General features: G+C 42.9%; 1 protein-coding gene across 3 annotated transcripts in view; it reads left to right on the top strand.

Annotated features, from left to right (window-relative positions):
• Positions 1–24,947, top strand: part of SFMBT2 (Scm like with four mbt domains 2) — a 117,428-nt gene extending 92,481 nt beyond the window's left edge. For all 3 annotated transcript variants that reach the window (XM_013185441.3, XM_048062515.2, XM_048062516.2), the window contains 6 exons: positions 2,832–2,941; positions 10,560–10,735; positions 12,115–12,287; positions 14,113–14,361; positions 15,390–15,518; positions 17,501–24,947. In XM_013185441.3, coding sequence (XP_013040895.1) covers positions 2,832–2,941; positions 10,560–10,735; positions 12,115–12,287; positions 14,113–14,361; positions 15,390–15,518; positions 17,501–17,641 — 978 coding nt within the window. In that variant the 3' untranslated portion in view covers positions 17,642–24,947. The remainder of the gene's footprint in view (positions 1–2,831; positions 2,942–10,559; positions 10,736–12,114; positions 12,288–14,112; positions 14,362–15,389; positions 15,519–17,500) is intronic.
• Positions 24,948–25,790: the final 843 nt, after the last annotated feature.

Here is a 25,790-nt window from a genome sequence, read left to right as displayed (position 1 = left end):
TAGAAGTGGGCTCACATCTCAGACAGAGGAGGAAATTGAGTTTCTCCTCAGAAGGATGCTGGTTGTAGGGCTCTTGAAGAGGAGAAGAGGCATAGTGCTGTTTTGTGATATCACCTCATTAGTGATATTTCCTCAGAAAGCTTCATCCAGGATTGTGATCGTCAATGAAGAGGGGTCGAGTGATGGGAAATTTGCAAATCCCACCAATCTCTGATAGGAAGAAAGATGCCGAAGTACCCAGTGGCATCAGACACTTCCAGACATGGTGCTTATAAGGTTGGGCAGAGGCTCATGATGTTGCTGCATGATCATGCTCACCAATGTGACTTCCACCTATTTGACTCTGAAAGTTCAGCAGTAGCAAAATAAAACTTCATAGATGCATAGTAGCAAAGGCTGGTGTTGTCTCATCCATCCTGCTCCAAGGCACGGCTTGCTCTACCCAAACCTTGCTTGATGGAGAGGGCTTGAAAATAAACTACCAAAACCTCGCAGTATTCACACTACAGCAAAAGGGAATTTGGTGAATCAGATTCAAATTTAACCCATCTGATGTGGGTGAAGGGACTTTCCATCTCCAGAGAAAGCTGGAAAATGGTCTAGGTTTCTTCACCGTTTTTCCTTTAATCCCAGTTAATTTTTGTGCAAGAATAAAAGTAATATTTTTTTCCTAGTGTTTAGCAGTGTGTAATATTAAGAGAGAATGTTGTTAGAAGGTAACATATTTAATGTGGTAATGGACTCCTGCTGCACTGTAAAATGCCAGACCCAGTGACTTAAATTTGAGATACAAGAAGGGTAAGAGCTAATGCTTTTTTTTAAATAAATAAAAAAAATATCTTCAGTTAAAGGGAAATGACTCCTCTTACAAAACACTCATTTGAAAACTGTGTTTAGAAGTTTAGCAAGAGTCCTGGTGATGACAAGCGACCTTTGAGAGAAGTACTGGCATTGTGTTTTCTTTGCAGGGCTGGAGTTGATTAGGTGTCCAGGATAATGCTCAGGCAGTGCCAAACAGTTATTTGCAGGGTGGGATTTTCTTTTCTTGCTCACTTCCTAACTGTTTTGACAACTCATACAAACACCATTGCACTGATAAAGGATCAGGGCAGCACTGTTTATGGGAATTGGTGTGGAAGAACCCCCTGCTTTCTGCTCCTGGCTCTTTCACCAGCAAACAGGGTGGGAGTCAAAGTATGCTGAAGGAGACCGTCCCCACCAGACACCTGATGAGGTGGTAAATAACCCTCTGGATTTGCAGATCAGGAGGGGAACACATGAGTTATGAATGAGCATGGGAGCCACCCGTTTACTTTGTGTTTATTTGAAAACCCACTTTTGGCTTTCCTGCATTGGGTCTCGGTATCTGTTTTGGATACCAGTGCTGCATCTGTTTGTGTGGTGAGTAGCAAATGAGAAAAGATGTGAATGAGCAACTGGATGGAGTTGCTCAGAAGCTTTCTTTTGTTTTCTTGGGAATCAAAGCCCTTGGGAATCTCAGGTTGTGTGACAAGCTAGGAGCCAGATGGAGAACTGTGGGTAAATCTGTATTCTAGTTTCCCCTTGTGTGAGATGAGTGTGCTCATAGGGCGCTTTGAGATGTGCAGGTGATCAGAGCTGCATAAGGCATTGGCTCCTGTTAGTAGGCATTGCTTTAAGTGTCTCTAATTACATCTTTTTGACGACTGGTTCCGGTCATTTATCCAAGGGACCAACGATAAATTAAATTTTGCATGTATTAAATAATCTAGACAGGCTACTCAAACCACTTCTGTTTTACACGGTACGATGCGACATGAATTAAAGCCCTTGCCTGAAAATGATCCACCCATCAAGGTTTTCCAAATGCCAGCAAATCATTAGATTGCTGGCTTATTAAAGAAAAACATAAAAAAGGAAAAGAAGAAAAAAATGTTAATATAAACTCGTTGCTCTTTGCAATATGACCTGGTCAGTTTTTCATGAAAAACATGGGTGCTAGGGAAACTTAATGCTTATCATACTGAAATCATTTGAGGGCCCTGAAGAATTAAGAGCAGGCATTAGGTAAAGAGCTAATTTATATCAAAACCAATCCAGATTCATTGTGGAGTCATTCATGGGCGTACAATACAGAGTATTCAAACACATGATCTGGTGCTATTAAGAGATTTGTTTTTCTTGTATTTATCTCTTTAGGCCAAGTGTAGGCTATTAAGGCTTGGATCCTCTGAGCGAATAGTAGGAATTATTTTTATTCTCAAACACTTTGGATTAAATGGATTGGCACATGTGTTTTATTGTAAGGAGTGGACACATACTGGGTTTCAGGCACACCTCCTGCAAACTCTTTTTGTGTAGACCTCATTAATATTCCGTTAATACCGTCAAGGCATGCAGCACTCAGATGCTTAAGTGTTCTGCCAACCTTAAGTACGTGAGTTTCGCATTTAGTGTTCAGTGTGTAGCCCCCATGTGACTTTGGCCCTGGCTGAGCCATCAGAGATAATTTCATTTTTTACTAAATTGAGCCACTGTGGATGCAGGGAATGGAACCTGCTTTGGGTGAGGAGGCCTGTCTCAAGGAATAACACTGGCGTTCCTTTAATGGGAGATCTTTGGGGTTGGCCAGCAGCATTTAATGCAGTCATGGTATCATACCGAAGTGTCATCCACAACGTTTGGCACATTGATTCAATCTGGGACATCTTATCATTGCATCTAGCACTTGTCTTGTGCGTCCTTGAACATAAATTGGCATCTGTACGCTTCTCCTGCTTATATAGTACGAGGGAGCGTGGTAAAGGATTGCTTTTAAATCCATCAGTGTTGTTGGTTTTATGTCTCAATAGGTTCTGAGCATGGTGATCAATGCAGCTTACAAGCCAGGGAGTGTTTTACGAGAACTGCAGCTAGTGGAAGACCCTCAGTGGAATTTCCAAGAGGAAACACTCAAAGCAAAGTAAGTCTTCGGTGTGTGCTCCTTTATATAGGAGGCTTCAGAAATTGTACTGGCTTGGGGAAAAGAGAAAAAAAAAGAGCAGGAGATTTTCTGTATTGTGAGAGTTTTGCTTTTTTAATTATCATTTTGCTTCAGTGAGCTACCTGCCTAGTTCTATAGCAACTTAAGAAGTGAAATGTTCACCTGAATGGTTCGTTTCTATTGTCTTTCTCCAAGCAGCCATCCAGATTTTGAAGAAAAATGCCATGTTCATTCAGTGAAGTCTTGAGTTTTATGATAAGGTGCTCCAATAAGCTTGGCTATTATTGATTTCATTCAATTCCTGGCTTTCTAAATGTAGCAGTATTGCTGCTTTTAATATAGAGCCTGTCACTCTAATACAGAAGAACCTGGCAAGAATCAATGGCACAAAAAGTGTAAACAATATAGCAGGGATATGTTTTTAAATAGGAGGGTGGTTAGGACAAAATACTAGCAGATGTGGGGTTCAGATTATGTTTTAATGCCTTTCTAGAATAAATTCTATCTAAATCTAAACAATATTTAAGAAATCTTGGTATCTAAAAAAACCTCTGTTTTCCTTTTCAACTTTAAAATGTACCATTTATGTCTTCTTTATATACGGGCACTGTATGTAGTATGTATCTCAAGAGCCATTATTCCTCTAAAAGAGGAGAGAATCACCAATACTCTCTCCAGATCCCTCCCAAAAAGCAATTCTTCCCATTTTAAGACAAAGGTCAACAAATAGTTCTTTGTAGATAGCTCTCTCTTTTTGACCAGCTTGATAGCTGTGACTTCTTGAGTACTGACATTAAATGCAGTGAATTTCACCCTTTATGCTGAACTCTGTTACTCCTTTTCAAATAAAAGCAGTTTTCTTTTGGTTATTTACAATGATTTGCTGTCAAATATGGAATTATTGATTGCTGTTGTATTTGATCTTTGGCCATGCAGATACTGCAGAAAGCTCTTGTGTGCTCTGATTGAGGGAGAAAATTGAGAACCTTTTATTCCGCACAATCAGAAACTGGAAAGGAGGATTGCAATTAGCATTGAGAAGCTACTATAAAATCCTATTTTAATTTGCTTCTCTCACCCATGTGGAAAGTCATGCTTTTGTGTTCATCAAATTAAATTTTGTGGATGGGAATCCAAAAGTCATCCTTGTGCATGCAGATTTTCGTTAAAAATAAAACCAGGTCATGGGCGATGACTTCATTGATTCTGGGCTCCCACACCATGTACTAGCAAACAACAGATAATGCACTCCAAAAAGTACTTAGCAGTTGTGAAATCAAGTTGTAATGCTCCATTTTTATGTTTGATCCTGCAAAGACTCAAGCTCGTGGGCAATTTTCCTAGTAGCAGTGTTCAAAATAGAAATTTGTTGGGATTTTTCAGTTGAGTGTGAGTATCTATGTGGTGCAAAAGCAGTAGTATGTACTTCTTAAGGCTGCTGCAATCCTTATTACACTTACCATCCCTCACTGTTACGTGATGTGCTAGTTGTACTGTTAGGACCACCTCCATCTCCTCTACTTTCCTCCGTGGCACTTCCACCCATTTGTTTCTGTGTCTTTTTCCTTCTCCTACATATTTAGCAGGGCAGCCAGCCCGCTGGGTTCTTCTACCTGTATAGCCTGCCAGATAAAAGTATGCCAAGGTTAATATTCAATGTTGGCCAGACAGTCACAAGCTGTGTGCTCCTGTATGATGGCTACCCTAGGAGGCAGCAATCTCAGCTCTTCAGCAAGTCGAACAGCATCTTTCAACTTTATCAAGCCACAGGGTGGATCTTTACAGTCTCAGAGCTGGGACAGCAAGTCTTGGAGTGACTTCTAAGCATAGTAATATATTCTCATTCAGTATGGTGTTGTCCTCTGGCTCCTTAGGAGGCAGAGCTAATGGTGCTGGAGAGAACCACACAGCTGCAGCTCTCTGGTTTCTGGGGCTGGAGCACAGAGTGGTGCTGACGGGTCGTACCGGCTTGCCTGCAGGTACCTTGAGTACTTCTTGGTGTGTAACAAAGGGTAGACGTGCCCTATCTGACTACCCCAGGATTTTTTTTTCCCTTCCTGGGTTTACTTGAGCTGTTCCATCAAGCCTACTGGGGTTTTAATTACATCTACTTGTGCAGAAGCAGAAAAGGAAACATGCTTATGAAATCAGCTACCCTGAGACGTGCAAACAGCACATGCCATGCTACATCAGGTATGACAGTCTGTTGTGCTCCGGAATCTTAAACAGAGACCTGTAACAAGCAAACGCCTGTCTACATCGAGTTCCAGCTATGCCAGCTCCCAGTGGTGTCTTGCTGCTAATGATGACAGCTCCGCAGCCAGCTGGAGCGCCGGCGCTGTAATGTGACATGTCGTGTCACCGCCTTCCTTCTGATGCGAACTGACAACTCCTTAGATCTCGACAATGTTGTTGTTTGTTTGCGGCGATGGTTGTGGTAGGGTAGAGCAAAGGGGAGGGAGGAAGATGGTGAGAAGGCGGCGTTTTATTTTCCCCACTGGCCCAAATGCCAAATCATTCACTGCCACGAATGCATTAACCCAGTCTTAGGGCAACCTGCATTTAGTTTATGCTACTGTCAAGAGTGACCAGTGCAGAATCAATTACACTAGCCTTGCAAAGAAGTTAAACAATTTAGATTGTCCAAAGAGATGTGTCCGCAATGTCTGATGGCATTTGCTTCCCATCAGCACTGCTGGCTCTCTGTGAAAATAGTCAAACCTGATTTATTGGTGATGATGAGTTAGAAATGTCAGGCCCAATCCCCTGAATTCCTATGAGGAATAGACAAAGCTGTGGGCATTCAGCCCTCCTGTTTTTGATGCTTTAATTTCAGTGCCTACGTCTAGATTTGGCTTCCCAATCTTACATACAAAGGCTTTCATTTCTAACAGCTGTAAGCGGGATTGATAGGGCTTACCCATTTTTACAGGACTTTGTAAATAAACAGTACCATTTTGTGCAGAACATTATCTGGTGTCTTGTTTGAAGCCTAGTTAATCAAAACATGAAAGATGCATATTCCTGGACTGCTTGTCAAATGAAGTTCTGAGACTTACAAATCCAGTAGCTGAATTCTAGGAATATTAATCCCAAATCACAGTCTTTTCACTGTGGCTGCTTTACAAGACTTCCTTTCATTTTCAATAGATTGTGTTGACGAGTTTGATGTCTTCTTTGGCTTGCTTTTGCCTCAACAGCTGGCAAGGGCTGCTCTCAGGCCTCCCAGGTTCCTAGCCCTGTTTGAGGGAGTGAAGCATTACCCGTGGTTGGTGGAAGAGAACCTAGAGACGAGATAAGCAAACTGGATGTATGCAAGTGCATGCAACCAGATGGGATGCATCCAGCTCTGCTTGAGGGAACAAGCTAATGTCATTGCAAGGCCACTCTCTGTCATATTTGAAAGTTCACTTGATCAAGACAAACATCAGATTGCACCTCAAAAAGGACAAGAAGGAGAATCCAAGTAACTACAGGCTGGTCAGCATAACCTCAGTCTCTGGAAAGGTTATTAGGCAAAGCCTCCTGAAGGCTATTTCCAAGAACATGCAGGACCAGAAGGTGGCTGGGAGGACTGAGCACGGACTTACAAAGGACAAATTCTGCCTGCTGTGATGAGATGACTGCTTTGGTGGTTGGGGGAAAACCAGTGGAAGTTATTTGTGTTGATTTTAACAAGGCTTTTGTCACAGTCTCCCATAATATCTTTAGAGCCAAGCTGTGGAGTGGTGGCAACTCCAGGTAGCAAGCGATTATTAAGGGTGGTCCTCAAATGTCAGTACAAATCTACAGCTCATGTGATGTGATTTGTCTTCTGCATCAGCTCTGCTACCTACTTTCTGAGGCACTGCAAGGGTGAATTAGTGTAATTACCACTGTAAACTACCATGGTTTTATTGATTTTACCCAGATTAGGAGTATTTGCAGAATCCTTGGTATTCAGGATGGACTGAGTAGCTTTAAAGGTGTCAAGGTTTTGATGAAAACTTTAGAGTTTTTATTTATTTATTTATTTTATTGGCATTTGCAATGGTCCATATAGGCAGGGTTTGAATCAAACGATGAAGTGGATGTTAGACAGTTTGTGCTGCTGGACTGGTAAATTGCTTCTGGTAGAGCCAATGCAGAGAGACTTTGGCTGTCTGCTGTTGGTGGCTGGTGTTTGCAGGAGATTTCATGTGTTTGGTGGACTTTGAATGTGGAAAAGAAATTGGAAATTTCTTGCAAAAGAACAGATAGGAATTTTTGATCCTCTGAAAGGAGATGGAGGCTTTTAGACACTGAGTTTTTCAAAATAGTCTCAAAGGTTGTCAGAACTGCTAGCTATATCCTTGTGATGAAACCTTTGAAAATGAGGGTAATCTCAAAGCTCTTGCTGTTTGATGTATCTTCATCACGAGCCTTTTCACATCATTGCACAATGGACCCCAGCTGGAGCTCCTAGAAGACATTTTATTCTCATGAATGTCTGGTTCCAAAAGAAGAATAAGTATGATACTGCCAGCAAAGTGCTATTAGCTCAATATTGTTGCTCATGAATCAGCAAAGATCCTGAGTATATTTTTCCTGGAAATGGTTTCAGCCAGAAGGGTTTCTCCAAATTTTGGGATCTGAGGGCAGAAAGAAAAGGAGAGTAAAGTAAAATTTCTTCAGCTCGAGCTGAAAAATCATTTTTAAAATAACAGTGATTTCCAAGCAAACTAAAAATATTAAACTTGACACAGCTGTTTTCTGTCTACAGTGCTGCCATGCTGTGCATGCAGGTTACTTACCGCTTAAAAGTAGTTAAGTTGATAGGAGTCCTTGTATGAAAGCATCAATAGGAATATCAGTAGTAGGTATTTTTTTGAATGATGCTAATGGAAAAGGTTTTTCTGATTATACCCAAAGGAGTTCTTTCGCATGGCTGTCCTAGACAAGCTCAAATTACATTTGGTGGTGTTTGTGTTAGAAATCTGTAGTGTGAGAAATATGGAAAATATTAGTAGAACCTGGTTTATAGTTGAAGGAGGTGCTGCCAAGGCCAAAATCATGTAAAAAATAATACTGCGGCCAGTATTAACACGTTGGGTTGTTGAGACTGATTGGTGCAGTCATGTTGATCTACATTTTGCCATCCAGTCTGTTAATTGCTATGTGTGTTGCATTCAGACCAAACTGTGAAATCAGTCAGTTGTTCGTTTTCCTAGTTTCATCTTTTTCTTTCACCAGGCACTTTACGATGTACAATGGGTCCTTTCTGGGTAGCCAAACACAATAGGAAGTACGCAGTTAGAAGTCAGCCATCCTTGAATAATACCCATCAGGCAGTTTTCTTAGCTTGTAAGAAAGAAGATCAAGAGGCAATTTGATTACAGTGCTTTTGCAGGGAAACAAAACCAGATGCAGTCTTTTCATTCTCATGGTGAAAGTCAGAACAAGGACAAATAAATGCAAGTTAAATCCATACATATCCATAAATAAAATGAGTCATAGATTTATAGATACAGGTTCTCCTGCTGCCAGGTTTCTTCCAGCATGAAGACCTTAAAGGGGAGGCTGGTGCTTTTCTAGAAGTGGTGCTTTAGTCCAAGCAAAGTTGTTGGGGTTCAGGTGAAGGTAGCACAATGAAATTCTGCAGCCTGTCACAGATTTACTGACCTAACGATCTAGGCCATCATTAAACTTAATGGCTTCTGGAGAAGTAATAAGGGCAGGAGTCTTTTCAAACACATTGAAAAGAAATATAAAACATTTATAAGTAGATATATTTTAATGCCTGTAGAATTTGTTCTTTTCATATTAAGTTTTGCCAAACCCCTTTTAGCCGACCAGCCTCCACAGCTATTTCATAGGGGAGCTGGGATAACAGTGCTCTCTGTCTGGAAGAAGCACTTTTTCCAGTTTATATCATATGTCTGCCAAGGTCTGTCAGGGTGCACAAAGGGTTGGCTAATAAATAAGGAGAGTGAATGGCTCCAGGACTGTCTCCATAACCCGGGTCAATTTGGGGCACCAAACAGGGTGTCAGAGCCTCTGGTACTCTGCAGAGATGCTCCTATAGGTTCTGGAAGAGCTTTGGGTTGAGGTGACAGTTTGAATCAAGTCTTTTGTGACATGAGAATGGTTGGATTGGGCTATTCTCAGACCTGAGTTTCATTTGGGTACCCTGTCTACAACACTTCACATACCATGAGATTGAACCCTCCTCCCATATCTCAGTGTTTCCAGAAAGAGCTTTTGGGTGGTAGAGCAGCAAGAGTTGGTTTCTCGGTTGTCTTGTGCAATTCAGTAAAATCTTCAGAGGGAGGGAATTGAGTCCAGGTGCATGCTGTGTATTTTAACTCTCCAGCCACGTCTCCTTTGTTTCTCTTCCTCTTCCATATCTGACTATCAGGAGCTGCCTCCCTGCTAGTGACCTGTGGGTTGTAATGTACTCACAAATGCTTTGTCTCATTTTTCCTGATGACTCTATCTTCGTCTTTGCTTCCAATCCAGTAATCTCTCTCTTTCACTGTCTCCCTCCGTTTCTTTTGTGTGTCACTTTTCTCTCCTCTAAAGCACATTTATAATGCCTTAGCACTGGGCGCCTGCATGATAGTCTCTTGTGTTGCATTCCTCAGGATGCGTAAGAGATGTTTTAAAAACCTTATCTCACTGTTTACAATAGCTTGGTGCTGCTGTTTAATAAATTATGGGGATAATTGTTTTTTCAGAGTTCACATCTACAATGTATTACAGCACGGATGTAACCGTATCTTTCTTTCACTTATCGCTCAGAAACACTTCATATAAAACACTGAAATAAATGTTTTAGTAGCACATGGTTAACAAATTTAAGACAAAGCTTTCATTGCGGATTTCTGCTCTAAACATTCCCTGTAGGAATCGCTGTTTTTAGGGCCTGTTCCTGGAACCCTGTTAAACCACTCCAGAGACTCCCAATGAGTTCCTCGGGCTTTGGACTGCCCAGATCTCATAGCAGTGAAGTCATCTAGTCTCCATATGGCAGACAATCGAGGTTCACCCAAATACTTCTACAATGCAAGTGACCTTAGCTTGCATGATCAAACTGTGGGCATGTTGTGAGCTGGCACATGATGTGGGAGCTGCCTCAAGAAAAATGGCAGTGGAGGAGACCAAAGGTGTAGTGAGGGTTTCACAGCCCATCACCAGTACAGGGTGGTAACCAGAAAGTTCTGCAAGTCGTATAAGCTTCTCATCACAGGTCAATATATAAGAAGAGACTACACCCTTCTCCCCAAAACTTTGTGTCAGCTCATAGTATTAGTGTACTATCTGGCATAATGTCTGCACCAAGTCTGTTGGAAGCTTATTCTGACTTTTGCTGTATCTCTAGGTATATCCAGTTTGCACTTGTATGCCTCCCCAAACCAAACCATGGCGCAGCTCAGCTTCCAGGATCATTTCACCCAACCTTTCCTTCAAGTCTGCCTGAAATGGAGTCACTTAACCAAGCAGACCTATTCTGGCCCTCCCAGGAGACACATGCTCCCAAAACCCATTAAGGACTGTGTCTCCCTAAGAGAGGGCAGCATCTGGTCTGTAGCATCAAAGCTTGATTGGTAACACGGGGTCGTCTTGAACTCTTTTCTAGATACAGAGGGAAGACGTACAGAGCGACTGTTAAAATTGTGCGAACGTCGGATCAGGTGGCGGATTTCTGCAGAAGAGTCTGTGCAAAGTTGGAGTGCTGCCCCAATTTGTTCAGCCCTGTTCTGGTGGCTGAAGTCTGCCCGGAGAACTGCTCCATTCATACTAAAACCAAGTACAGTGAGTATTGGCTGCAGGACTTGTTGCTAGCCAGGTATCAGAGCAGTGGGATACTGTGTGAGCTAGTTATGGAGAACATGAGTTGGGTAATACATTAATATTGAGTAGGACTCATCTCATGTAGGTTGAGTAGTTATTTAATCCTGGCTGGGTCACTATGGGCTCCCTTAGTATTCTGTACGGAGAAACAGGCATTGCCAGAAAACAGTCCATCTCACTCCATCCTAATATATCTCTTGGAAACTCACTGCTCTTTGGAAGTATTGACTTTTCTTTGTATGCAAAGTTAATTTAAGGAGCACATAAAAGGAGCCTGCAGTGGCCAGCTGAGATTTAAACCTCTGCATCTGAGACACCTTCATTAGCTTAGGTGAATCGTGTCCTCCTGCTTAACAAAGAGTTTCCAGCACAATCACCAGCATGGGCCAGTATCGCAGTGCTGAGGTGCTGGAAGGAGTTTGGTAGCATTGATCTTCTTTGTTCAAGGTGTTTAACATTTGAACTTGTTCCTGCCTATTCAGGAAGGCTGAAGTTAAGTGTGTATTCAGCACTTTTTGTTGTCGGTGTTACTGTTATTAAGTACACCTGATAGACTCCTAGCTCCCATTGGTAGTGAATGGAGAGCTGGAGGGGTACAGCTGGGGGATCTACAGCTGTGATTATCTTATCCTAGAGCTGGTGTTTGTATTTGGCCAGATGAATGGTGCCCTAAACTGATTTTATGAAAAGCTTGGTGCAGTTCCAAACTTTGACATGGGTGCCAAGTAGCATTTTAGATGTCCCAGGACACCCTGCTTGTCAGTCCCAGAGGATGATGTAGAACATGTCAAAAAGCAGATTGAACAAAGCCCCTAATGTAAAGCCAGGAGACTTTCACATGCTTAATTTCAGTTTGGGCCAAGAAATACTCAAAGTTAGAAAACAGAAACAAAACACATTCCTTTGTGCATTGGACCAACATACATAATTCAGGATAGATAGCCCTCTCTACCCTCTACTGAAACTATTAGCAACTGAAAATGTGTCTAAGGCTGTTAACTCATGCAGAAGGGCATTAGATCAAGTATGAAACATGTTGGCTTATCACTTAAAATTGCTGCTCAGCTTAGTGGAAACTTTCTCTAAGTACACAGTGTGGGGTTAAATTCTGAACTCATCACCAATAAAAGTGTATACATAAGAGCTGTAACATTTTGTGCTAGTCCACAATGACGTCTTATGTTTACACTGGATTTTTTTTTCCAAATCAAGGCATTTTAAAGCTCCTCGTAAAAGTGCACCTAGAGTGTAACACTGTATCAGTAGCAAAAAGCGAGCTGAAGTTCCCATCTTTTCGTGGTTTAAAGTTTTCAATTAGAATTTTACTTTCATTTCTCCAGCTTATTATTATGGGAAGAGGAAAAAAATCATTAAGCCACCAATTGGGGAAAATAACAACATGAAAAGTGGTCATGTCAAGCCAGCCAGACGCAGAAAAAGGCGGAAATCCATCTTCGTGCAGAAGAAAAGGAGGTCATCAGCTGTTGATGTTAATGCTGCAGGCTCTGGAGAGGTACGCATTGCACTGGGATAAATCAGCAAATTTCCCTCATTGCTTCCCTCCCTCCCCCACACATCTGCATCTCATTTTTGAGGGACTTATCAACAACCTCCCCCCTCTTCTGTCTCCTATTTTGAATCCCTCCTTACCACTCTGTGCTTCTAAGATTGGACTGGTTGTACTGGGACACTTTGAAGATTTCTGCCCTTGCCCGTTCTGGAATTAGCAGATACAGTTTTTGTTTCCACCTTTGCAATGCTCACTAGCTAATGTGCTGTCTGATACGGTATCTTTGTTTTCTTTCACTTTCTTATAACCCTGTAGGCAAACAGATGAACCTGCTAGATGCTTTTTGCAGCATCCAGCAGACTGGAGGAGGTCTGTGACCCATGTCTGAGATCTCTAAATATTCTAATAAATAATAACTATTGGGCCAGTATGGTTTCGAGGGCTTTTAATTCTTCATTAACCATTCATTCAAGCTAACAATAGAAGTTCTGGAAGCCTTAGAAGTCAAGTAAATGGTTTGTATCCCAAACGTGTGGTATCTGAGGCCTCAGTCTTTTCAGGACGCAATGTGATATGACAGGATCCCAACAGCAATGATTCTTGTCCAGCTGAAAGCTGGAGCCAACTTGATGAAATCGCTTTTTTGTGGACCCTTCCTAGGTGGTTTTCCTATGACAGTAATGATAAAGCTCTTGTGTCCTTTCCTTTCTTCAGCTGAGTGCTATCAATTGCTGCTGCTTCATGCAACCCCCAAAAAAACCTCATTCGGTTAAATTCCCTCTACTTCAGCTGGAGGGGGGCAATTTCTTATCCACTATCACTTGATTGCTTGCATCTTCATGACTTAGTCCTCATTTAGGTGTGGTTCAGCCTCATTTCCTTAAATTATACTGCTTCAAAGGAATTCAGATTGAAATAAACCCATTTTAAGCTGAAATCAACCATTACCCAAGTTTTTCGGCCTTTCAACCAATATAACTAATTTGGTCTAAATTTTCTCTTTCACTTAAGACCTGTGCATGTGCCTTGGATGCATGATCAGAGCGAGGCTGTCAAAGCGATTTGGGCAATGTAGGTATACATAAAATTCAAAATACACACTTTCCATCAGTTGGAGTATGTCTGCAAGCTCTGTGTGACAAAGATCCCCGGAATCTTCTGGGATCTGCTAATCACATTTACCTGGAAATTTGCACTGCATTGTTAATAGTTAGGTTCTGGGCCGAAAGTAGAGAAATCTGAGTGAAGTCCTTTCTACCAGATTTTATGGAAATGCCAGCTAAGCAGTGCCTTCCATGCATTGGTACATCCAGATGTTTTTAAAAGGTGATGTTTCCTTCAATTCCAGTGACACCCGTGACAGTTAGAAGCAAGGTGAAAGTTTAAAATCAAGCCTATTTCTGATTTTACTTCATCAAGCAACCTGTGTTTTGTTTTTTTGCTTCAAATATTTTTTATTTTCCCTTCTCGTGCACATCCACAGTACCACAGGGTTTGAGATGCCAGCACAACAGAGGAACATTTCATTCCAGATGACTTATTACCATTGCCCTTTTGTTAGAAACAAACAAATAAAAAGAACTTGTTCACTGGGTATTTTTTACATCTTGTAACATATCTAAATTGAGGTATTTTTTACATTTTGTAACAAATCTAAATTGAGGGTTAATCTACATAGCACTGTAACAAAAATGAGATAATTTGGTTAAAATAAATGTTACCCCAGACCGCCACGGACATGGGTGTGCAGTTTGACCCGGTGCCTTTTGAGCTGCTGCTGTATTCATCTCTGTGGCTGGCTGCCATTTCTCTGATGGTCCTTTTGCAGGAGAGCGAAGATGATGAGCCAGATGTGATGGAGGACGAGACAGGGAGTGAGGAAACGAGCTCTGAGCTCCGCGATGACCAGACCGATACCTCCTCCGCCGAGGTGCCCTCCACCAGGCCCCGGCGAGCGGTCACCTTGCGGAGCAGCACCGAGTCGGACAGGCCTCCTCCCACGGAGAGGGCCCGGCGGAGCCGCAAACCCCAGCCCCTCTCCTTCGGTGAGGCAGAGAAGTGCTCGCAAGTCAAGGAAGTGAGTGTGCCTGCAAGCTCCCAATTAACGGCGTGTTTTCCCTAATGCTTTTTGCAGATGACACCAAGTTGGGGGGAAGTGTTGATCTTCCGGAGGGTAGGAAGGCCCTGGATTGATGGGCAGAGGCCAATGGGATGAGGTTCAACATGGCTAAGTGCTGGGTCCTGCACTTTGGCCACAACAACCCCATGCAACGCTACAGGCTTGGGGGAGAGTGGCTGGAAAGCTGTGTAGAGGAAAAGGATCTGGGGGTGCTGATTGATGCTTGCCTGAACATGAGCCAGCAGGTGGCCAAGAAGGCCAACAGCATCCTGGCTTGTATCAGGAACAGGGTAGCCAGGAGGACCAGGGAGGTGATCGTCCCTCTGTACTCTGCTCTGGTGAGGCCACACCTCGAGTGCTGTGTTCAGTTCTGGGCCCTTCACTACACGAAGGACATCGAGGCCCTGGAGTGTGTCCAGAGCAGGGCTACGAAGCTGGTGAGGGCTCTGGAGCAAAAATCCTGTGAGGAGCGGCTGAGGGAGCTGGGGTTGTTTGATCTGGAGAAGAGGAGGCTCAGGGGAGACCTCATTGCTCTCTACAACTACCTGAAAGGAAGCTGTGGAGAGCTGGGGGTCAGCCTCTTCTCACAGGTAACTAGTGATAGGACGAGAGGGACTGGCCTCAAGTTGTGCCAGGGGAGGTTGAGGTTGGAAATGAGGAGACATTTCTTCTCAGAAAGAGCAGTCAGGCGTTGGGACGGGTTGCCCAGGGAGGTGGTGGAGTCACTGTCCCTGGGGGTGTTCAAGGAAAGGTTGGATGTGGTGCTTAGGGACATGGTTTAGTGGGTGATATTGGTGGCATGGTGATGGTTGGACCACATGATCTTGGAGGTCTTTTCCAACCTTAATGATTCCGTGATTCTATGATTCTATAAATTGACCTTCAGTGCCAAGCCTTTCTCATCTGAAGAGGGCATCTCCACTCAGCAGCGGCAGGGTTTTCCACACCAGGTAGTTTTCTTTATGAGAGCTTTTGTTTTTACTTAGGAAATTAAGCATGAAGAGGAAGAGAAGCTTGTCTTGGACAGTAATCCGCTGGAGTGGACTGTGACGGATGTCGTGAGGTTTATTAAACTGACTGACTGTGCACCCCTTGCCAAAATATTTCAGGAGCAGGTAGAGGTCTTCATGTAACTCTTCTCTTTGTGTCCGTGGTGTTTATTCACATTAAAAAAAAAAAAAAAAGAAAAAAAGAGTCTGATGAGGCATGGGTACCCTTGGAAATTCAAGTCAGAGCCTTATCAGATACTCAGAGAGAAAAGAAATCCTCCAACCTGAGTCCTTGGCAAAATCAGAAAGTTTGGTCCTTTCTTATTTGTGGTTCTATGGTCCATGCCAAGGCCCGCAGTGTAGCACAGCACCTTAGAATATCGACAGATAGTGGTTATATGGTACATATACATCTGTTTCTCTTGGCCACATGGTTGCACCCGTTTTAAAATATCAGCCTGGAAAGCAGAAAACTGCCAATCAAGCACAAAATTGGCTGCATGAATTTTGGCACCAACACCTAGGTGCTCCAAGTATGTAGGCACCAACTTCCCATCTACGTCTTTTTGAAGATCTGGCAGTCAGGCAGGCCCTTGGGTGACCTAATTCCAGGAGATGCCAAACATCTCCCATTACGGAGGTAAGTTTACAGGAGTAGAAGCTAATGCCCTTCATCTCAAGTTAGTGTGAACGTGTAAAATTTATATAGAAACAGCCATTCCTTGGCTAATGAGTAACAGCCACTGCTGAAAGTAAAGGGCAGCTCTAGGAAATCGTAGTTAGAAAGAAGCAGTGTGGTTAATTAGTCCATAGCTGATGGCACTCAGTGGCATGGCCCACTGCATGTTGAACTATCTCTGATTTTTCACCATGAGTAGCTGTGTACCAGGGTACAGCAGCTTTGACTGGGGGAAACTAAAGTGTGAGTGTAGAGCAAGGCTGAAACACTCTTGTAGCATGATGCTGTAGTCGCTGCACTGCAGCATGCTCCAACCATTTGTTAATCAGCCTGGAATAACTCCAGGGCTTGAAAGCTAACCCTGTCCCTCCTGTGCAAGAGAATTTTATAGGAACTTTAATCAAACACAGATGACTGGAGCTTTTCCTTTTTATTTGCCGTACCATCAAGCCATAGCATCAAGCTTCAGCATAGGAAGAACCTGAACAACGGGACAGTCCTGATCAAAGCAGTGTTTAAGGTGTCCAAATCCTCCTTGTGTTTAACACTACCTAATCAGGGCTGTCCTGGGGAGTTTATGTTGCCTGGGAGTTACTGTGCTTTTTCTGCACTTACATTCTGATCCTCCCTAGGGCATAAAAAGCAGTTTTGTAGCCCACTGGTCTGCTTCTCAGTCCATTAAAGAGTAAAGAGGACTTGAGCATGTAATTAAAAGGAGGATCATAAAGCCAACAGAAATCCCTCATAAAATGTCTTTCGTCTGGGGTGCTAGTTCAGAGAGTTTGGAGCATAAATATGTCTGAGGGAAGGAGGTGACCTCTGGAGGACCCTTCACCACTCCGTGATTTTGTGATATCAGAGATTGCAAGAGCTCGTGGAGCTCCAAGCCCCCTCTTCTTGGTTGTTCAGCAGCTGATGCAGAACAAGGCAGATCTTGGGTGGACCAGGGGACACAGCATGGACTGAGGCAGACGTAAAACTGTGTTAAGCAAATCATGTGCCAAAAGAGAGGAAAGAAGGGTCTGGCTTGGCACTGGGACTGACTTCAGTTTGTCCTTTCAGCTCCCTGCTGTGTTTCCTGGTGTGTGCTCTGCAGCCTTCTCCTGCCTCAGTTCCTCAGCCATAGAATGGGACTTATCTGATCTTTCTGGTCCCCTCTTTAGAAGGTGATCTAGCATTTTCACAGCTGGGGGGCTTTTCCCAAATGGTGGGTGAGGTGAGAACCTATGAATACACAACTTCCAAACAAAACATCAGGTACCTCAGAAAAAGGAGATGGGTTGCATCAAAGTGGGAGAAAAGGGCAGAGGACAAAACTGTCTTTAATTTTTGGGGTAAACTTCTCTTCTTGCTTCTCCATATCTGGTTCTGCTTTCTGCCTTCAAGAATCCATAAACAAAACCGTTATCACTGTGTTTTTCCTCCCCAGGACATTGATGGCCAAGCCCTCCTGTTGCTGACACTGCCCACGGTGCAAGAATGCATGGAGCTGAAGCTTGGTCCAGCCATCAAACTGTGTCACCAGATTGAGCGAGTAAAAGTTGCTTTCTATGCACAATATGCCAACTGACTGCACTTCTCCATTTCCTTCTATTCCCCTTCTTGTTCCCTCTCTTTTTTAACATTGTGACTTGTTCAAGTTTTTCATCCCCTCCCTCTTTTCCAAAAACACACGGAATTGGAAGCTCTGGGAATTAATCTATGGGGGAAAAAATAACACAACGAAAAACTAGCAACAAATTGAACTAATTTTTCAGTACTTGTAGTAAAGCACACTGAAAGATTGCTGGCATCTCTCCTCGTGAGCCTCGCCAACCCATTACGCTGTGGTGCCAGGCCAGCTTTGATCAGACGGTTTGTCATTCTTTAAAGCAAAGCTATGGATGGCAGACATTCCCAAGGAGAATGGTTGGACATTTTCGGCTGATGATGGTTTGTGTAGGTCAATTTCTGGACGTGAACAATCCTTTTAGCCAACTCTGACACACTTCTTTCATATTGAAATGGAAGTGAACATCTGTAACATGACCTGGGCTTTACTTCAAATTGATCGTAGTGATCAGTGGGCTTTTTTTGACCCCCCTCTCCAGTCATACGAAAGGATGAAGTGTTATACCAGTCGTACGCTACTTGTTGTACCGGAGTGATTTATAAAGGAGGACTCAACCCAAGGTCTCTGTATGGCATCAGACAAAGCTGCAGTGAATTGACAGGGCTGCACCAAGACCTAAGGCACAGTAATGCTTTCTGAGCCACGCTGGCTGTGTACAAGAAGCTGAATGTCTCAGTGATGGGATCTGTACAGTATTGCATTCTTGTAAAGGACCATGCATGATATCCTTCATAGTCAAGCCCATCCAGTTAAATTCAAGTCACTTCAAAGGCCTGGTTTTGGAGTCCATGGCATTAAAAAAAAAAAAAAAAAAAAAGGTGTTCAGATTTATTGGTGAGACTGTTGAGAAAGTGCTGATTTCACTTGCACCTTCATGAATCTAGTTGATAGGTGGGAATAAAAATCATCAATGTTTTCAGGCTGCGGTGTTTTCAGGTAAAACACCAGCTGAGGATCCAGCCCATTGCACCCTCTGTCACCAGTCTCCAGACAGCCTCCAAATTGTCCCGATGGCACCCTGGCTAGTGAAACTGGGGGCTTGCTTTGTGCCAAGTAGGGTGAGCACCAGAGAGGGTTTGCCTTAGTTGTATATATATAGGATAAGTATTTTCCATTTACTTTACAGGGATATATGACCCTCTGAGTCCCACATGTTGAGCCTGATTTTTCTGTAACTCAGAAGAGGTCAGTGGCATCACATTGGCATAAAATTCTCACCAAAGCAAGAACCAAACTAATTCTTCAGACCAAGTCTGAATTTTCATCTGACTTTAAGGTGCAATAGAATTGAATCCATCCATCAGAAGGCGAATTGTATGGTTTGTCCTGAGTTTTAGCCTGATTTCGTAGGAAACCACTGATTTCAGCAGACTTTTATTCACAAATCACAAACAGACCATAGTTCCCTGGCCTCAGTTTACTCACCCTTGAAATCTAACACAGTGATATTACAATGTTGTAATGCCAGAGCCACTTTGCCAAGACCTCTTCAAAAAGAAATGCCATTTCTAACCCTAAATCTGAAATCAGTGCTTACAGCCCCCACCTCCAGCAGTTACCATATGTTGACAACAAACTTGGATCAGAAAATCCTGCGAACCACAGTGTGCTCAGATAAACCTCCTGGTCAACACCAGGCTGTCACTGCTGCTTTCTCCTTCATCAATTATCACCTTAGATTCTTTGGATTAAAGGTGGAAAGCCTCGGAAATAAACATTCTGGACTACATCCAAATCTGCTCTGGAGCATGTGTTAGGCAAGAAGTGTTGACTCTTTTGCCATGCATCACTGGAGACTTTCAAGTCTGTCTTTCAGGGATTTTCCTGATTTGCCACTGAGGAATGTGATGGGTGCAACCACTGCAGGCTGGGCCAGATCCTGCCAGCTCCTGGGACTTCACCGAAGATGATCTTACATGGGAGATCAGGTGGACTGGACCTGCTGTCAGCTGTTGTCTTGTACTGAAGATCTTGTTGTTCAAGTTTTAACCAAATGAAAGGAAAAGAAGTAGTCACCTCTGTGCCAAATGGTTTTCCTTTGTTTCTCAGAAGTCCAGGAATAGGATTCTGGACTGTTGCAGACATTCAAAAACTTGGCTTTAGACTGGATTTCGTACTACTTTGGATTCATCTAACTATCCTACTACTTCAGATTCCTCTAAAGATCCCCTAAAAACATCACACCCCATTTCATCTCTGAAAAGAAGGGGATTCTGCCCAGCAAAAAGAGAGCGGAGCTGGGAAAAAACAAACAAACAAACAGTGTGCTTCTCCCAGCTCCACCTTGCTTCAGCCCGCTCCCTCCCACAGCTGGTGCAACCTCTGCCAGCAGGGGATAGCTCCCAAAAGACTGCTGTCAGAAGAACAAGTGTGCGAGGACGTTTCAAGGAAGGGAAGGAGAATGACTGTTCACTAAGCAGCATCCTAGCACTGATCCTTTGCTTACCACGTCCACCTTCTTCTGAGCATCCTTTTCTGCTCTGATGTTCCTTGGAGTTTCTGGCCACTGGGATTTGTCAGAGACATGTAATACTTGCTGGGATACATTGAAAAAACGTTCAGTGCTTTCTCCATCAACCCTGTAACTGTAGATATTAATTCCTATGGCAGCTAACTACTCGTGGAGGCTTGGTCAGGGAGCAGACAACCACAGACTCTGAGAACAACCAGCCCTTGTGTTGGCCAAGCTGGGGATGGGTGGAGCATTGAGCCCACCACATGGGAGTCTTTACTGATTGTTCAGGGAAGTCAAATCATATTTAAAACTCACCTATTAAACAAACAGACAAAAAAAGAGTTTAATTTTAGCTCGCACTGGCTCTTTTATTTCCTCAGGTTTCTCTCTCCTTACCATTTGTCTTTCAATTTAATGTTCTCCAGTGTCCTCTCGTTTAGCTCTCTCTATCCTTTTGGAGAAGATGATAACCTGAAATTAGCCTAAAATTACCTTGCATCAAATGGGTGGTGAATGGTTTATTATTATTATTATTATTTAGTCTACAGGATGGAAAGAAAAAGAGGATTGGGCTACTGTTGTCTGCTGCACTGATTGCCTTCCAAAGAAGCTGGAGCTGAACCTCTTAGACAATTTCTTAAACTAGAGGGGTAGATGGGCTTGGCATACTTTAATTGGGCAGTATACTCAGATTGTCACTTGAAACTCTAATCTCTGAAGAGATCAGAGAGAACTACTTACTCTTGCCTGTACTTCAATTCCTGAAAATTAGTAAGGCTTTGGAGTAATTTACTTCAAAAAAAGATGTTTGAAACCCGTTCTTCTTAGGGTAAAATAACACTTCTACTTGCTGTGTAGAAGCTATGTAGAAGTATAAACCACTAGAAGGTTTTTTTTTTTGGTCCTGCGTGGGTTCTGGGTCAAATGCAGAGCTGGTGCAAATTCATAGATACACCAGTAACATTGGTGAAGCCATGTCTTCTCCCACCCTGTTCTGAATTTGGTACTCAGAGCAGAAGTTTATTGTGTTAGCAGTTTAAAAAGGCCACCACTGTAAAATGCTGAATTCACGATTATCCAAGACCATTACCAAGGGCTGAGGAGCAACCCTGCAGTTGCTTTTGGGCTGTTGGATGCTGAACTTCAGGACGTTCACACAGACTGCTTTTCTCCCACAGGAAGGGTGTGCAGGCACCCGTTGTTGGCCTCCTTTCAGACACATAGGACTGAGGATGGACATTTTTAGAGTTTTGTGCTCTGGAGCGCAAGTAAGGGATTGTGGAGCTGCATGGTACCTGTCCATCTCCATCTGGCTTCTTTTCAGCTTGAGCTGAATCAGGTTGAACAAGTCCATGGGCAGGTCCCTGCTCCCTTCCCAACCCCATCAGCACTTACCTTGCAGAATTCAACCAGCTCCTATTCTTCAGGCCCAAAACGCTGGTCTCTGACATTGGATTAAAGGGGTAACTTAATGAAAATGCCCATGATTTCCAGCTGGTTGTCCTGCCTCCTTCCTGTTCCTCTCCCACCACAAAGAAAAATGTTCCCTTTGGTTCTTCTTCCCTTTCCAAATTAAAAACACAGCTCCCATCCATACTCCCTGTTCTTTCCTCCGCGCCAAGGTGACCAAACCCTGGCTGTTTCTACCTCTCAGAGGCTTGTCGGCCTCAGCTCTGAGAAGGCTTTCAGGGTCTCCAGCTTCACCATGTTAATCATATGCACTAGCTCTTGAGAGTTTGATCCTGCAGGGTGCAGAAAACCTCCTAGAAATGCTGTGGTAACCACTAAGATCAGGACAAATGCTTACACACCTTGTCCTTATCGAAGCATCTAGCAGATGCATGTCCTAGCTGAGATGGCCTCATCTACACTGACAGAGGTATTTGAATGTTGGATAGGATTTACAGAGTTTCTCAGTAAGTTGGATACATAAAGCCCATTAAGATTTCACTCTGGGTAAGCAGCTAATTTGCCTTAAACTGGAACGTCACCATTCCTTGGCTTTAACCCGCAGCCTTCTGCAGTCCACAGACGTTGTATGGAGCAAACGCTGTCTCAGCTCTTTGAAGGCCAACCAGAACCATTGGGCCACCATAATCAATGACTGGTCACCTGAAAAGCCTGCTCTGGTCTTTTCAGGGCGTAAAATTGATTGTGATGCAGCTGCCGTGTAACTGCAATGTTTTAGACACTTGAGGTATTTCAAATGCTTTTTGCTTTTTTGGTGCAGAGTGTCTGGAAAATTGATGCAGCTCAGACAGTTCCTCCAATTTCAAAATTCAAGTGCCAAAAGAGAAGAACATGCTGCAACTGAACACCATTGAAACCAGCTTTATTACACGCGGATAAATATAGTCTCAAGGGCTCCATTTTGGTGCTAAGATACGTCATGCTGTATTTTCCATTGCTTGGAATTACAAAGCTGATTCCCTTTTTCAAGAAATAATTTCTGTAATCAGCAACAGCTTAAACATTAGGATTTTATATTCTTTTTTTTCGTGTGACTACACGTTTCTTTAATTCAGATACACTCAACAAATAAATCCCCTTCTCCCCAGTCATGTGAGTTTTGGAAAACTTTTGTACAGTGTATATATATATGTACATATATGTAAAACCTCTTTAAAAATGTGATTGCATGCAATTTTTTTTCCTTTGATAATACTTTTTGTCGTATCAGCTGACCTATGATTAAGGGAATCTGTTACTCAGGATTTGATCCAGAAGTGACCGAGGTTAGTTAAAGGACCCTCACACATGTGGGCTGTGAGAACAGGTCTTCATGAAATTCTTTCACCTAAAAGTCAAAAAGTGTGGAGTTAATTAAAACAAAATTTAAAATCCTCCTTCTCCCAGCAGGTGGATATTCAGCTGCAATCTGCCAGGCTTAACGAGAGAAGGCTCATGTCCTTAGGTACTCATGAACTCCAAAGAAAGGAGCAGAAGCATTTAATGTTCTCATTTATTATTTGGTATGATACTCCGGCAACAAGTGCAAATGATCTTAATGGCTGCATTTAGAATATGAGCCAGTCATCAAAGATGAGAATTTTACAGCCCAGTAGTCCTTTAAATGTCAGCTGTCCTGCAGGAGAAGAGTGGTTTTGCAATGATTTGGTGCCATGCACTGAAATTCTCTTGCTGAGAGAATATGAATATATATGAACTGCACAAAAACATACTGGGTCATAGTTTTAAGTACACATGCCCTTTTTATTATTTTAGTCTTTCATGTGAATTCTTACCCTGAAAAAGCTTTCATGTTGCTGATTGAAGACTCCCACCTCTGTAATGGTCCATCGCACAACATGCCAGCAGAATACATTTATATCTAGCATGAGTCGGGGAGTATTTGTGGACAAGCAGTTAGTTCAAGTGAGATGCGTGTCCTGCTTAATGCAGCAGGACAATTTCTGTGTGGCAACCTACCCACAAATATTCCTGGCCTCAATACCTTCCAAGGATGGTGGGGAGGGTTTCAGGGAAGAAGAGGAGGGTTAGAGTTCTGGGCATGAGATATCTTGGACATGGAGAAGGACCTCTCCAGAGAGGGAGAGGCAGTTATGGTCCATCATCATCATTCCTGAAGGCTTCTCTGTCTTGTTCAAAATAAAGATGCTTTGAGCCCTTGCAGGGGCCAGGTGAGAGGAAGGAGAGAAGCTGACAATACATGCACAGCTAGTATGCTGGCAGGTTTGTATTTTGTTTTGCTGGTGGAGAGGCAGGGATTTGGCCCAGGTGGTTCTAGACTCCTTGCTGGGTAGGGAGCAGTAGGGAAGATCGTTCCTTCTTCCTTGTACCTAGCTCCTGGGCATTGCCTGGGTTTGGGGTTAAAGAACCTCCTCTTGCACCTTTCAGACCTCCAAATGAAATGTCAGGGGCTAAAACTTGGTCTCTCTCCCTTAGAAATAGGTGTTACTGCCCTGAGGTCAGGTTGTCGGTCTGCAAAACTCTCTCTTGTGTGGTACGATGTGACAGGACAAAAATTAACATTCCCAAGTCACCCAACCTGCTTATTGCTGCTCTAGTGTCACTAGAGATTATGGTCATTATGTCTGCTTATAGCTGTGTGCACTATGTTTCCCAGTCCCCGTTCAGCCAAACCTGGTCAGGAAGTGCCAACATGTGCAGTTACTCCAGCAGCCTTCGCCTTCAGGGGCCTGCTTGCTAGAAAACATTCCCCTGGTGAATTGTGTCCTGACAATTCCATGTACACAGACAGAGATATCAAGTACAACCAAGCATCCGCTGTGGTATGGTCCAAACGAGGCGAAAGACCTCAAGTGCAGACTTTGAAAGGGGTCAAGGCTTCTCACGCGCCAGGGTGAGACAAGGCAAACACTCAGACCCTCCTGTCTGGTATGGAATAACACAAATTAGCTCAACAATCAGCAGTTATGGTCCATTCGTGGTGATGCACGTTGGAAATCTTTGAATTGTTTTGCATTCCAGTTTGTACTGAAGATTTGATTCAAGACTGTGTATATAATCCCTTCGGTGTGTTACAAAGATATATGTATGTGTGTGTATATATATATGTATATATATGCGTGTATATATGTATGTGTATATATATACATATAAATCAATCAATGCTGGTGTTTTTACTTTTTAAAGTTCACAGGGCAAAGGGCATGTTGTTAGTTTGCTGTAAGATTCTATTCTGTATATATGTTTTCATGTAAATAAGTGAAAATCTATATTCAGAGTTATATTTTAATTTTTATTCAAAAATGAAATCCCCTTTTTACTTGAAGCAATTGTAAGCTATGTTGTTAATAAAGTAACAATAAACCACATTTCTCTTCAGGGTGGTAGTTTTTTTGTTTGACTGGACAGTAAGGGTTGTGCTTTGTTATATTTGGTTCTCCTGTGAGGAGGTAAGGTGGGAAAGCCATCTCTTGGCTTTGCTGCAGAGATGCAGTAAACGCAAGTTCCCAAGCCATACAGTAGTCATTAAACATGGGAACAGCCATTCTGCAGTGGTGGAAAAGAGGTATTTGTTGGGTCAAAAGGGTGGGCTGCAGTGATTGTGGCATGCTTTGCAAGCAAGTCTTTTATCACACGTTTCCATCTTACATTGCTGTGTGCATGGGAGGAAGTGAGCACAGAGTCTACAGAAATAGCAAATAAGGGCTCGCATAACCCTTATTTTGTTCTTGCTCAGACAGTCTCATTCAGATATCTCTCGTGGATACAACAAAAAGAAAGAAACAGAATTGCTCTTTGCATAGTCCGCTGTTTCTCTTAGTTCATCAAGACTGGCCATGCTTTTTCAGGCAAAAATACCACCATGGGCAAGCAAGTGGGTTTAGGGTGATTTACAAAGAAGTAAAATCACAGAAAAGATATTTTTGCAATGTCAACAAAGTCTTGAAATTAAAATCCTTCTCTGTAACTCATTATCATGCTGCAGTCGTAGCCCGTGTTTTGGGAAGTACAACACTGCAGATAGAGAAGTGACCTGTCCAAATAGCCTTAAAAATAAAGTATCAGTCCAGTGGACAGTGATGTGTTTTGACACATGACTTGCTAGACCGTATGTAGAGAATGGGAAGGATTTATCCAAGGAAATAATTCTGAGCTAAGTCAGACGATGACATAAAACTAAAAGAGCAAAGTCTTGAATGTTTTATGATATTCTTCAGACTC

This window comes from Anser cygnoides, chromosome 1 (assembly GCF_040182565.1).
Source record: "Anser cygnoides isolate HZ-2024a breed goose chromosome 1, Taihu_goose_T2T_genome, whole genome shotgun sequence".
NCBI classification, from domain to species: domain Eukaryota; kingdom Metazoa; phylum Chordata; class Aves; order Anseriformes; family Anatidae; genus Anser; species Anser cygnoides.
This window is presented reverse-complemented; position numbering and strand designations above follow the sequence as displayed.